General features: G+C 32.3%; 1 protein-coding gene across 3 annotated transcripts in view; it reads right to left on the bottom strand.

The window, feature by feature from the left end:
* The window catches only part of LOC125074070 (hemicentin-1), a 407,628-nt gene that overhangs the window by 121,521 nt on the left and 270,628 nt on the right, over positions 1 to 15,479 (bottom strand). For all 3 annotated transcript variants that reach the window (XM_047685297.1, XM_047685298.1, XM_047685296.1), the window contains exon 3: positions 8,509 to 8,663. In XM_047685297.1, the coding sequence (XP_047541253.1) occupies positions 8,509 to 8,663 (155 nt within the window). The remainder of the gene's footprint in view (positions 1 to 8,508; positions 8,664 to 15,479) is intronic.

The raw sequence follows: 15,479 nt of genomic DNA, 5'->3' as shown, positions 1-15,479 counted from the left end.
ACCAAAGCTTCTCGAGAGGACTGAGGGAAGAATAGCTCAGTAGTGTTATATTCAGAGGTTTCAAATTTGATTTTACTTCACTAGGGTATAGTGGGATATTCCTGGAACCACAATCGACATTCAAGCTCGTGTACCATAATGAAAATAACGAACCAGCTGCATTCAGTAGTTCATTACAAATAAAGCTATATCTTTAAAAAAACATTTACATCCAACAAAATAAAACTTCACAGAAAATATGACCTACTTCCCAATATGAAATATGTTTACAAATAGGCCAAAAAGAAATTGTACCTACAATCCATCGTGTGAAAAGACAACAAATTCACATTATACATTGCGCTATGGTTATAGCGAGGAAACGGATGTTCAGAACAACGCGCGCAATGGGTATGATGTATGATGTTTCGCACGATAACGTTAAAGTGAGTAAGTGTGTCCAGGAAACGTGGTACTGTGTCCAGTTGAGCGAGTTACTTATTATTTTACAAATATATTTTCACCTAACAGCTCAGTCTGTTCTTCCACTTGACTGTAATAGAGTTTAGTGTAAATTGAATTTACTATTTAAGGTGGAAACATCTCGTCTAATTTGTTGCTTAATTCGGAAAGAATATTAAGGAACGTTTGCGTGCAAAAGGTTGTAAAATTAGTGAGTTCGTAGATGATAGCACAACTGGGGAATGAAATTTTTTTCAGGGTATTCTTTTGCAAACCCGTGGACGTTTTTACTTTGAGTATTGTACAAGCGAAGTGTAACGCTTCTAAAGTGTAAAATCCTTATTAATTATATGAAACCTCAACTTATTGCCTCCACATCTGAATTGGTTAATTTTTTGCCCAGACTATTGGAACTGCGATTCAACGGGGAAATGCTGTTTCCATTTTTGCCACCATTCCATGCGGTCATAATTTGTACCGTAAGTACTTTTAATTTAAATTTTCATATAATTAAATAATGTCTTCGAGTAAATAATTGTTGTGAAATTAATGTTATTTTATAGAAAATGAAAGTCATAATAATGTATGAAGATCAGGACCATTTCTACAACTATACTATTTTATGTTAACTTTGACTTTATTGTTGAATTAAAGGCTAATTTATATGTTTTTACTATGAAAAGACATTTTTTAAATCTATATGTTAAATAAGTAGACGTGTCTGGTAAAAATTTCAATTAAACTTGGTTATGTAAAATATTGAGAGAAAAAAAAAAACATTTTAATTTAACTCTTTAGCGATTGAAAACTTTCGGCCGCCTCGAGGGGTGATTTATTTCAGAGATTCCCATGGAGTTTACAGTTAGTTTTAGTTCAATTGAATTTCTTTAAAAATTAAAATTATTTTAGGTTTACTTTTACTTTTTTTTTTCAATGGAAATAGTCCAGTGGCTATAAAATGACTGGTGATAAGCCTGTGACCAGCCTAGGTAGCACCCACTCATTAGATATTCGACCTTCAAACAGTGATACTTGGTATTGTTTGAAGGGTGCGTGAACTAGTATGACTACAGACACAAGGGTCATGACACCTTAGTCCCCAAGGTTGGTGACGTTTTAACTACTTAAAGGTTAGTTAATACTTCTTACATCAATTATGAATCTTTTGCTCAATTTTTTTTTTATTGACATACTTCTTATCCATGTCTTTTTGAGTTATTATTTAATAAATTCTTATTATTAATGCAATACTGTAATTACTCTTCGGCTTAAATTATTAGACAGTCCACTATAGAAATCTGTGTAATCTGAGTAATCAGTACAAATGTATGGTAATACAGACGAAGCAATACTAAAGATCTATTCACTAAAGATGGCGCGCCCCTCCACAAGGCTTGCATTAGTGTGTGTGTTGTTGTTTACATAACGTCTTAGTGTGCGTGAGACTACTAGAAGTGGATTATGTTTGTTAACTAAATCGGAAATATTTTTTTTGTATTACATTTTTTATATACTGTCGTATCTGTTTACGTTTAATCTGTGAATTTTGACTATTATAATTATGAATGTTTGTTCGTGCTCGAAGTGATTGTGATCTTTAGAAATAATTTGAATTTAAACTGTAAATTTATTTTATCAAAAACCCGATAATTGCGAGGGGATTATCTTGACTTCTAATGCTTATCGTAACTCCTATAGCAAAAAGGAATAGATCTCTGTGATAACAATTGGGTAGGTTATTTCCACCTAGACTTAAACAAATACCCGTGTATATTTAAGGTCGAAAGATTGTCAACTCGTCAATAAATTAAGAGCCTCAAACGACCACTTAACCCGTAAACGCCGTGAAATCAGCCCGAGATCACCTCAGGGTACATCGTACCCTGTCTTATTTTAACAATTACTTAGAGTAAAATTTACATTTGTATGTAAATTAAGAATATTCTCAATCGACCGGCAACGGCGCCGTATTTGGTTAAGATGAGATTTTAATATATTTTGGACGGTGTTATTTAATAACGATAGAATTAATTTACATTTTATTATTGTTTTATGAAATTTTCAGATCGGAAAGGAGATTAATGTTCTCTAAGAAAACGTTAAATTTAAAATAAACAAACCCTTTAAACCTTGTAAGGAGAACGCACGATACATACAGAGGGGTTAAAATAAATCTAAATAATTTTTATTATGACAGTAAATAGTTCGCGACCAATAACGTACCAGATACTTTCTTTCTTTCTTTCAACTTAATTTTATATATGTTTCGGAGGAGCAGGATGCCGAACAGTTAGGTTCGGGGATTGATCCGACATTTGGAAAACTATGTGGGCGTGCAATGGAGATATTCACAAAATAAAACGTATTTAATATCGTCTAATCAGTGTATTACTTGATTCATTAATCGTACCTCAAAAATATCAAAAGATTACAATAATTCTTCTCGATTAAGAGCAAATATGATTGCAAGCAACCATCGTATTCAAATAGCTTGACAAAACATAACGACTCGCGTTGCCATGACAATTACAACTCCATTCGGGGTGACTTGCTCTTAAAAGTAAATCAGCCATCAAACATTATTCGATTCGATTTCGATTCGAATAATGTTTATCGAATTCGATTATCAACTACTCGATTCATTAATTATCCAAATCAACAACCAAAGTAATCGCGCTCTGTTATATATATATATATATATTTGAAGTGAACTATCTTTTCGATTGTGTCGGTTTTTCTGTCTTATCAGACCACGAGAGAAAATGAAAAGAGAGTACACTTGTAATTGCTTACTTGTACACTTTAATAAAACCAGCGCGGTTGGTTAGCTTCCCTTGATAATTGCAGTCGTGGTTGAAATCCACCAGGAGAGATACAACCCATTCATAATATATACTAACGCCAAACACCAATGCTTGGTATTATTATGTTCTGGGGTTAAAGGTGAGCCAGCGACGTAACTACAGGCACAAGGGACATAACATCTTAGTTCCCAAGTCAGTAGCGCATCGAGGCTTTAAATAATAGTTCAAATTTGTAGTCTATGATCGGAGATGGGGTGTATAAGATAGACTCATAGAAAGCTTAGTTAACAGTCAATGAAAATACGACTATAAAGATCTCTAAGAAAGGAGATTTGCAATTGACAATTGATTCCAACATGTGTTTTCATCTCATCTCGGTGTAATTAAAATTTCTTCATTCTCGGTGTATTTTATTAAAATATTAGTAAACGTACTTTATGTTGATTTTAGTCGATATTGCCTCGAGAACTTCTTTACTTAATCATGAGTGGATTTCTGTCCTTGAATTAAATAGTTTCAATATATTTAAGCAATTACCCAAAACCCGATCCATTTTAAGGTTGTATATCCACTTAAATACAAGGCGATATAGCTCGACACTAGACTTCCTATGCTTTTCAACTGAGACCAATTGATAGAATACGTAAATCTTAAGCGGATGTAGAGAGTTCATATTAGGGAAAACATCCATTTGTATGATTTAATCTTGTGCATTTTGTTCAGGCAATCTGCATGTCGGGTGGAATTTCTTGCATATGTTAGAATCTCTGTTATTCTGTTTATCTCGATTATTAGATAATTGTAATGATATCTTAGTTGATGCTGAGTTCCGAGTTAGAATGTTTTGGTATAATAATCTTTTTAAAAGTGGCTTAATTAAATCTTGCTTCATACAGAACATGGTCACGATAAATTAAATATCAGTTCCAAAGATATTAGAATAATTTAATTCCAATTGAATGTGCTTAAAGATATAAAAATGCCAGCTTACCATCAAGTGACATATTAATTCATCTGTCATCCAGTTCCCATATTTTTTTTATAAAGTATTTAAATATGGACTTAGTGATCACAAAAGTGATCGACACCACGAGTACCAATCACTTATCATATATTTTACCACCAAGCAGCTGCAATATTTGATATTGTTGGGTTTCGGTTTGTAGGGTGAGTGACCCAGTGTAACTACAGGAGCAAGTAACCAAACATCTCATCCTGGCTCCCAAGGTTTTTCCGAACCGATACGACTTGGGAATCTTCAATAAAAGAGCGTACTCCTTCCTTAAGGGCTGGCAACGCATCTGCAGGGCCCCTGTGTTGCAGATGTCCATGGGCGGATGTCCTTTCCATCAGGTGAGCCTCCTGCTCGTTTGCCTACCATATATAAAAAAAGGTTGGTGGCACATTGGCGATATAAGGAGTGGTCAATATTACAGTGCCAGTCTATGGGCGGTGGTGATCACTGATTATAAGGTGGTTCATTTTACAACACTATATTATAAAAAAAACATGACGTCAATGTATCCAATAAAGAGAAACTGCATAGCTTTACATAGCACTGATTAGCGCTATACGTTTTGTGAGTATGTAGCTTAATCCCGCCGATTAATTACATTAATTGCCTCGTTTCGTCTGACAAAGGGCTACATGGACCGCGAAATCTATTTAAGGGTTAAACTATATTGCTTTCCTATAATTTACTCGTAATTATTTTCTTTTTCGTCTCATTTATTATTTGGTGAAACGTTTATACTTCACACGATGGCTTGAATGTCTTTTTTTGTATATAACTATTAAAAAATATGACATTTTTTATTTCGATTTTTACTTATGGTACATGGTTTAATTAATAATACTGAATAGTTTAAATTTAACGAGCATTATTAACGTCTTGAGAATTTATTTTGATATAAAACACTGTCTATCTTTGTTATATAGTTTACTTAAGTATTTCCTTAGAAGTACTTTAAAATCTTTAGTAAAATAATATATTAAAATAAAATCAACGTCACGCCGGTTCGGAATTCAATTTAAAAAAACTACACATTGATATATTATATCACATGTCATTAATACGGATAGTGCAGGGTGTCATCTATATTTTACCACGTGAAACGAAACGCAAGTAGCACCAGGCGCAGTGCAAAGTCTGGATGGCGAGTGTGCTTCGTGCCTACACAATACTTCCCATAATCATTTCACACGACACCCAAATACGATCATGTCCAAAGACGTTTATTTCTGACCAAAAATTATCTACATATAAAATTTTCTATATGCATTTTGTATAACAACTAATAAATATGACGTACCTATTTTGTTTGTTGTAGTTTCTATCGTTATATATTTATAAGAAAATAAGCCATCATAATAACGATACACGAATATAGCCTTGCAACATCTAATTTAACGTGGAGTGAAATAATCAACAATTGATTATTATTGCCCGGTTACACGCAACGGCTTATTTGCGCAGTTCAGTTTGCGCAGTCATCAATTTCAATTGTACCGTAGTACTTCTTGAATATAAAATGTTTTAGTGCTTTTAAGTTTTTTCATAAAACGAATAAAATATCATTTTGATTTTTTTATTACTTTTGTTATTTAAGTGTTCAAATAAATTTTCGTGGCTCTAGGTACAAAGTTCTTAATTTAACGAATTCGTAAGTATTATTTAACTAATTAAAATTTTATTGTCTGATAAAAATCTTTGCTTATAAAATAATTAAACAAAGTGCTATTTCAATATTCAGAATGCTAACAGTATACCATTCACACGCACTTGCTTAAGTGCGCAAACTTTTTGCGCGAATAAGCGTGAGAATTTATTAGGCTTCGGTTTTTTATGCGTACTGTAAAACTATAAATACTAGGTAAACTCTATAGCAAAAATAAAACAAACAAACACCTACAGCATCGGAGGAAATAATCTTGAACCATAAGAAAACTCAAAACAACCAAGTATCAAATAAAATATACCATTCCTCTTCATAGATGAGTAAACGAGACGAATGCATAAAAATGTGTTGTGTGAAAGAGATGAAATATAACGATGAAATCTCATCGCCTCGGGTGGTACGATCGCAATATCCTAGTCGGAATGTGCTGTTGAAAATAGAGTTGAATATTGTCGATATTTATCATGTCGATAGTTTTATTTGTATTGGGAGGGTCACTGTTTTACGATGTAACGTTTTTAAGTTATCGCAGGGTTTATCGACAGTTTATGTGAACTGTATTTTATTGATATGTTTTTTTCAACATGATTCAATATTTTTTTGTTATTATAGTGTTAGTTTAAATTCGTTTTTAAAAATGATTAATAATACATTTTATTTAGTTGTGAATTCACGTTAACTAATATTTTTGAATAAAACATCTGTATGTGTTCGTTTGTGAGCTTTTCCTGAATCTCTGAAATGAGAACCAATTATCAAATTAACAGTGCTCGAACTAAAATATTTTAATCTTTACCATCAGAATGCATATCTATACATGTATATGTAAACATATTAATACATAAGTTAAAATTGTAACAAAAATCATATTAAAATATTTTATCGATATCGAATCGATATTTATAACGACTGTCACTAATAAGACAACACTAAAACGGATTTGGTTCATTTCGATTGACTCAGCTACTTACGGTACGTGTTAAGAATTATCCCTGTATATAAAATATTGGTCTTCTAGCCTCTGTTACAGAAATAATAAATATATTTTGGGCCGACCTATTCATTGTATATACAACATTTCATTTCGTAAAAGTTATTATTATTATTATATTTATATAACGGGTTTGATGAATATTATTGCGTTTGAGTCGATCGACTGTCTAATCTAAAATGATTTAGCGAGTATAAACAGACTTTCAATCAAATTGAAGCAAAAATAATCGATTTAATAAATTTTGTAATCTTTCAACTTTGGTAAATTCAATATTGATGTTGTATTGATTTTTTTATATTTTAACTTTTCTGAGCAATTAATATTTTTCAATTAAATTTAAGCTTGTAAAATTTATATATATAAATTATTGTATATAAATATAAAATTTATTATTTAAGACGAATAACAGTAATGTAATTAAGTAACACTTTAACAAGTAGGCTCTTGAGCGCAACGCAGAGTATGCTCGCGCAGAACAGAGCAATAGACACTGGGCGCGTATATGGCCTTGAGCTTTGTCCGCGCTACGTTTGCGCGTAATAACTTGCACCGCCGCGTATACTCGCGTTAACGGCATATTACTATCAGCACTGGTTTATATTTTTTAATAATCAGCCTATAAAATATGCCAATTTACAATCAAAAGAGAGAAATGTTTATTTAGGACACGGTACAATTATAAAAAAGTATAAAAAAAAAACAACAGAACAACGATAGTCATCAGAGACAAGAAACATTTTAGACCCTATGGTTCTCGGTACATTGTAAATATCTATTAAAACAAGCGACTTCTGGTCTTATTAACAATCCAACATGAACACAAGCTATTGTACGTTGATAGCACTAAACCTTGAAATGCCAACTGCGCAAAGTTTTGAGCGAACGAAACGTCATATATTACTACTTAACTTAATTAAACAACGGATACAATGTTGCACAAAACACGAGCTTTTGTAACAGCTGACAACAATGTTTAATTTCCTGTGACTATAGTGTTTTTGAAACCACTTAAACTTGAGATCTGACGAGGCAAATTACTCTAATTAAATTAATATAATTATGTACTTTATTGAAGTATTTGTATATCTCCATTAAAAACGATGAGTAAATAAAATAAGCAAGCGTTGGTAAAATTATGGCATGAGCAACAGACGATGACCACCAAGTAAATTCTAACATAATAATAGAAAATACTAGGGTATAATATTTGGTAGTAAGTTATATATATATAATATAACGAGTTGATACTACACATACTAAGATAGTAGATCTTCGACGAGAAACTGATGGCCACATTCTGGGCGTTAGAGCCACGGCTGTACTTAAGCTCTTACAAAATTTGGAAGCAAAATAAAGTGACGGGCATTTAAGCAATAAAAAAAAAATATACGAAGTTACCCGTTTTTTGCCACTTTAAGTAAAAAATAGCTTAAACGTCATGAAGTACCTGTAATTACTTTAAGCTCCATTGTAAGAGTTAATGAGCCAGAGTAATTACAGGCCCTACCTGTGCTTAAAATCCAAACTATACTCAGATTATACTTATTAAAATACCTACTTATAAAATAATAATAATATAAAAATTACTTACTGTATGTATGAAAATCGGTCACTTGTACTGTATTGCAGTCTTCCCCAACTTGTAGGTAGGTTATCTCACAGCGATAGACGCCTTCATCATCAGGCTGTACGTTTGTGATCACCAGCTCAGCGTACGTCGCGTTCGGTTCGTGTGCGATTGACATCCTGTAACAAAGTTACCACTAAGTATTTACTCTAATATTGTTTACATTACATTACATTAATAGCCTGTAAATTTCCCACTGCTGGGTTAAAGCCTCCTCTCCCTTTGAGGAGAAGGTTTGGAGCATATTCCACCACACTGCTCCAATGCGGGTTGGTGGAATACACATAAGGCAGAATACCGATATATTATATATTTATATAGATATATTTTCCTTCTCTGCTGAGCGTGAGATGAATTATAAATACAAATGAAGCACATGAAAATTCTAAAATCTTAATCGATGATTTCGGGTTCAAACCCAGGCAAGCACCACTGAATTTTCATGTGCTTAATTTGTACTAATATTGCTTAAAGGTACAATATGTATCTCCGAAACTAATAATCCAATTCTAAAATGTTTTCACTGGTAGATCGCTCCATTGTATATACTATAAGGTATAAATTATATTTATATTATATGATTTTTTTATTAATCACTTGTCCCCGTGAGAACCCGGAGCGATCCGCTGTTTTGTAAAGCAACAAGCCTTTAAATATCTCACAGCTGGGCTTAGACTTATTCTCCATTTGAGAAGAAGGATTAGAGGTACGTAGCTCAAATTTGGCTCGGTGAGCACACATGAGCGAGATTTTCATTAAATGTTGATGTTTCCACCGCCAAGCATTGTGTGAATTAGAAACACAATTATTGAAATATAAATTCAAAGGCATTTGGATCCTCAGTCCTCGATATAGATTTACGTGTTTTAATCTGGCTGTCTCGGCTAATATATATATTCTATAACTCATATTTTGTATATTAATATGTAATTTGTATGTTGTTCGTATGTGTTAATTTTCCATACGGGACATATGAGAATCAATTGCATTGTATATAATTGAATAGGTATTTTTTTTATGGTATTGGTTGGCGGACGAGCATATAAGTGGTCACCACCACCCATAGACAAAGGCGCTGTAAGAAATATTAACCATTCCTAACTTCACCTATGCGCTACCAATATTTGGAACTAAGATGATATGTCCCTTGTACCTGTTATTATACTAACAAAAAGTGGTTATTATTATTGTTAAAAAAATTGTCTTTTTTTGTACATGCCTAACCGATGAAAACTTTTATTTACTCATGGTCACCTATTGGTCGTAATTTGTAATTCATAGCTAATAAAATATTAGATGCATCGATTCGAAAGATACCTTGGAAAAACATGGCTCAACAGGACGATACTTTGTCACTACTACAGAAAAAGAAACAAATGTCAAAAAAAAAAATTAACTTTGTACAAAGAAAATCAATGATTTTTTTTTTCATGAAGCAACAGCTTCAAGTATTAATATATAGATTCATTTTATAAAATGACATTTCAGAATAGTCTATGAAGAGCATACTTGTATTAAGTATATTTTGATTTGATTTTATTGTCCCGTGTTAATGTTGAAGAAATAATTCCATCAATATCGAAGGAAAATTATTTCTCAACGTACCCATATTGTATATAAGAACTATTATAATCATTTACTACAAATTTGTTTTAATATAGAAATATTTTAAATGTATATATATGAAATGAAACTTAATTTAATCATAAAATTAACAGATTAATTTAACTTAACTCAATCTAGTAAATTGTTAGTCTAAGAACGAAAACAACGGTAGAAAAGTTGAGAGTTTGTAAAATTTTATTATCAAACTCCGAATCTTTGGATTACGCGGAAACCTAATAAGGTTTTTAATGAATCAACTTTTCCGTTTTTTGTTCAGAGAAATATATTTTTCGCTACCTTCTCGTGTAGTTTGACTTTTTGTATGTTTTTATAGCTTATTTCCGAAGGTATGCCTGAAATGTGAAGATCAGTTAGAGCAAGTTTATCTTAGCCTAAAGTTACGGGATTTCGACAAACATCACTGTGATTTGTCGGCATAAAGATCAACAAATCTTTTCACGTTCAGTGTTGTGATTTTTTCGAAGGTAGGAAACCTTCATGTACTTGGGTATTTTTCACACTGTGAATAACTTTAACCGGATCGATTTTGTCAATATTCAATTGTGTCTCTATCTTGTCACACAGGTGTAATTTATCTTCACTCATATAGATAAAAGGCAATACTGAAAAAGAGTAGAGCTCTCTTCTAAGGAACGGTATAATAAAATTTGTTACGTGGACAGGAATAAGGAATACAACTATTAAGTTTCCAACATTGGTAGCACTTGGCGATTCCAGATATATCTCTCTAATACTCACCAAGAGTGCACCTACCTATTATAAATAAAAACAAATCTATAGTAATATTATAAATGCGAAAGTAACTCTGTCGTTTACGTTTTCACGAAACCAGCTTGAACACCATTGAAGGATATACTACTGCTTTTTTTCCTAAAATCTGTAAACACAACATATAGGGGAGGGCCTCTATAATATACGAGCGAAAACTAGTAAATAATAAAACAGCAAACAACGTCTATTTAAATAAAGATAGAAGTAAAAATTATAATATTACTTCACTGAGATATGTTAAAACAAATTTCAGGAAACTCGAACAAGTTGTAGCGTTGCTGCCAAGCCTTTATACCCGAGGCTTCTCGTTGTTTACTTGTTACTAACTTTCATATCAAACTTTTAATATATTTTATAGAAACGTTTTATGCAGTTAGAGTTTATTAAAGAAGGGATGCTCGTTCTTTCGTTTGAGTTAGTAACTGTCTAGGTGATATAAGTAGTTTATGATATATATGTGTAATAAAAACTTGTACAAATCCGAAACTGGTCATTAAAAAGTTGTTGAAAATTTCAACCCAGAGTTATGGTAATTAGACTAAATATTTATAACTAGCGACCCACCCCGGCTACGCACGGGCGCAATGCTTAAATACCTTTTTAAGGTATACAATACTGTTATATCTCCTCCACAATTGGCCTTTTGGTGACGTCGTGATCGAAAGGTGATCAGATAAAGATGGAGCATGTTGACTAAACCATTTTTTTGGTCTCGCTGGAAAAACGTATTATGCGTTTCCTGGTGTAGTGGTAGGGTAGTCGATGGTGCCTAGCGCACCTAGTGCGCCTTGGCATACCAAGGATACCCACTCAAAACAAGTCTTGTTTTTTCAGCCGTTTCAACAAACTATACCAGGACAACAATATAGAACATTTTAATTTAGTGTTGATGAAATAATTATCTTCACATAATAAAATATTTTAATGTTTTAAGTTTTTGTGAACATTTATGAAAATATTTGTTATGATGTTGTCGAGATAACGTAACGTATATGTTTCATAATCATATCGTTCGATGTAGCTCTCTTGAGCTTTCTAGTTCTAACAAAGCAATGTATATTTAGAACGAGCTTACAAAGCTTTAAACTTTCATCGTAACTATGCCTAATAGTTTTGCAACTGAACAGTTTGTTAATGTAATTATACCTTCGAAAACAATATGACGTTATTTTTGGGCTTTCATCGACAAATCTATTTACTTAACGTTACATTTTGAAAAATTGACTTAAATTTGACCTTCAAATTCTCTAGTCGACCTTGAAAGTCGTTATTACTTTACAAACGCAATGATAGAGTTACCTGTCTTAAAAGTTTATGATCAAAGGTCGATTCTCGGGCAAGATCTGTAATCCGTAAGTATCCATTTCTATAATAAAATTCTGCAGACATTTTTAACTTTTTTCACACGTTTCATACTAAGTTATATAGTGATTTATATAGTAAAAAAGGCATAAGCAATATGAATATACTTGTTGACTGCCAGGAAGGATATATCACATACATACATATATAAGTATTTAACTAACATAACTGTATTTTTAAATGTTGAAAAAGAGTAAATACTGAGTTTCTTGCCGGTTCTAGAATCTACATTCCGAACTGGTGGTAGCTTCACTTAATATAGTTTGTTAAATGACGATTCAAAAGTGCTCGAATAAGGTATATCTTGATTTTAATTTTTAATTTTTAATGTCAATCCAATTTTTTTCATATTCTTATCACAGTGCAACGTCATGTCGAGTAAAGATTTTCAATTTTGATATCAGAAATCTAACATAGTTGCTATATTGTTCCAGTTTCTAGATCAACTTATTTATTCTCGTTTTTCGCATTAGTTTGTATCAATACGATTTCTGCCTTTCATTACAATGATAAACCTTTCTTATAATAAGGAAAACTTTTGTTAGGATTAGTTCAAGCTAATTGTTTCTGAATGAGTGTGCAGTTCCTGTCGTAGTTAAATAATTAATGGATATTCTTGGTTATCTAACGATTACTAATTCTATTAACGAAGAACAATACGTATGATTGCCCCTTTGTTCTATCGTCTAAGTCAGATCTCAAGATCCAACGTCCAACTGGTCGAACCAAAAATACGATTGGGGGTTTTCTAAAAATTCTCAGTAGCCAAGTGTCTGGATATTGACAGTAGATTCCCGTGCCTCGGGAAGCAAATTAAGTTTATGATCCAACGTCTGTGCTCTTTACGGTCGTGTTGCAATAACCGTCCCATCAAATTGAGGGAACAGAGAGCGCACCTGAGCTTACATACATACTTACACTGTATCTCTTATAAATTAGACAGTTCAGAATGGTCGCCGTGACTCAGATAGGTCAAGAGAAAAACATCATCAATTGCGGTAAAGATTTCTCCAGCTCGTCAAGACTCATCACACTTTACCACTAAACAGCATACTTATTATTATTGTGTTCCGGTTTGGAGGTTTGAGGAGGTTTTGGTGATTGAGCCAGTGTTACTAGAGACACAAGGGACATAACATCTTAGTTCCTAAAGTCAATGGCACACTGGCGATGTAAGGATTAGTTAATATTTCTAACAGGGCAATGGTGTGACCATTTACCATCATACGGCCCATTTGCCCGTCCGCCTTTCTACTAAACAATACATATTTATAGCATATCCATGCTGAAAGTTCTTTATTCAAATTCAATGCAGGAAGCCACGTAGCCTCAGCTATTATCTTAAATAAGCAAGTTTATATATCTAAACGAGAGGAAATTTAAAACTTTTACGACACTCAACATAAAGACTGACACTTTACGATAGCTTTTAAATGGCTTATGGCCTGGAAAATAGCCATTCCTTTCAGCCTTCATTTATAAAAAAAAAAAAACTTTGGACTTAAATATAACTTACGTCATAGAAGATTAAGTTTAACTTAACATGTGAAACTTATTATAGTTAAGAGCGGAGTAAGATATTTTATATTGCTTTGCAGTATGGACTCTAGAGCTTTTTATCGATGGTAGAGCTTTGAGCGTAAAAGTGGTTACCACACTATCGCATTTGTATGCACAAGCTGTATTCTGCAGAAAAGCAGCGAGTTTTTTTTAATAAATTTATTAAAGATAGACTAACCGATGGGCCCCTTGATGGCAAGTCACGAGTGCCATAGCCGTTGGCAGTATAAAAAATATTAACGATTCCTTACATCACTGATGCATCAGTAACTTTGGGAACTGTATAAAGTTGTTCTAAAACACAACAACTACGCAATACTGTTTAACGTTAAAATATATAACGAGTGGAGTCCATCCAGATCTTGCACAGAGCCTCAACACCGAGTGGAATAACCTCGTAAGTCTTTGTCAGTGAGTGAATCATTTACTGTCTGTTATTTAGTTAAATTACTAAACATTCTAATGAGCTTATATAGCGTATTATATAATTATTGTAGATTAATATATAAGATTATATCTTGTTGCTTATAGTCGTCGTTAGTTTAATGAAGGTATCGAATTATGTTAGTGACTAATTGACTCACTTTAATGCAAATTATGGGATATATATTACCATTACACGAGCCATTTGTATATAATTTATATTAAATTAATATATAAATTATGGTTTTGTAATTTATGTGTAGATATAGAAATATTTCAAATTAAAAACCGTCAGTAATGTCACTGACTTCAAAGTTTATTAAAAATTGACGGAATGTTATAACTTTTGGTGGACCAGCGACGATTTTGTTTTTGTTTGTTTTTTTGTAAATAATTTTAATCTGGAGTATTATTTGAACTGTATTGTAAAATTTTCTCATTATTAACTAAATATTATATGTATATTTGTATGATTTAAAAGTGCTTAATAGTAAAGTCCAAGTTTATTATCATTTTGATTCAACATTACTCTTGTTTATCATTCAGTGTTTACGTCACGGAAATTTCTATTTATGACTGACCTACGCTATTTGGAAATATATCTGTCGAGTTGTACAATGGTATATAAATTTAGATGAGAATTTGGGTCAAAATGGTCAGTGATTGACGCCTTTCGTGATTCATTTGGGAAATTAGAAATAGAATCATTAGCATTTTTATCCTTTAACAAAATGTTTTAGACTGAAATACAATACACATTTTAATGATAATTATGACCTAATGGAAATATATCGATTATTTGTTAATATTGGTGGTTTTGGAAACATTCGCTGATTTTATATGGTTCTTGGTAGACTCTACATTCCGAACCGGTGGTAGCTTCGCTTAATATGGTTTGTTAAACGAGGATTCAAAAGTGCTTGTAAAAGACTACTTGAATAAAGTATATTTTGATTTTGGCATAATTGAGATTAAATTATGAGTGCGAGGTATCGACCCAGACGGTCTAGTAAAATTATATTCAATGTCAATACGAGAATTCATCCTCATTAAATGTGTACTTTGTTAATATATTTCTGTTAACATAGCTGGTTTACATAATGTATTTATGTTTGCAGTGAGCTTGATATATGCCTTCCAAGCTAAAACCTGATGCTGGTAAGACTGTTATACAATGAGAGATGATGGTCTTC

Source organism: Vanessa atalanta, chromosome 26 (genome assembly GCF_905147765.1).
Source record: "Vanessa atalanta chromosome 26, ilVanAtal1.2, whole genome shotgun sequence".
Classification (NCBI taxonomy): Eukaryota; Metazoa; Arthropoda; class Insecta; order Lepidoptera; family Nymphalidae; genus Vanessa; species Vanessa atalanta.
The sequence above is the reverse complement of the archived record's forward strand: the minus strand, read 5'-3'. Positions and strand labels throughout refer to the sequence as shown.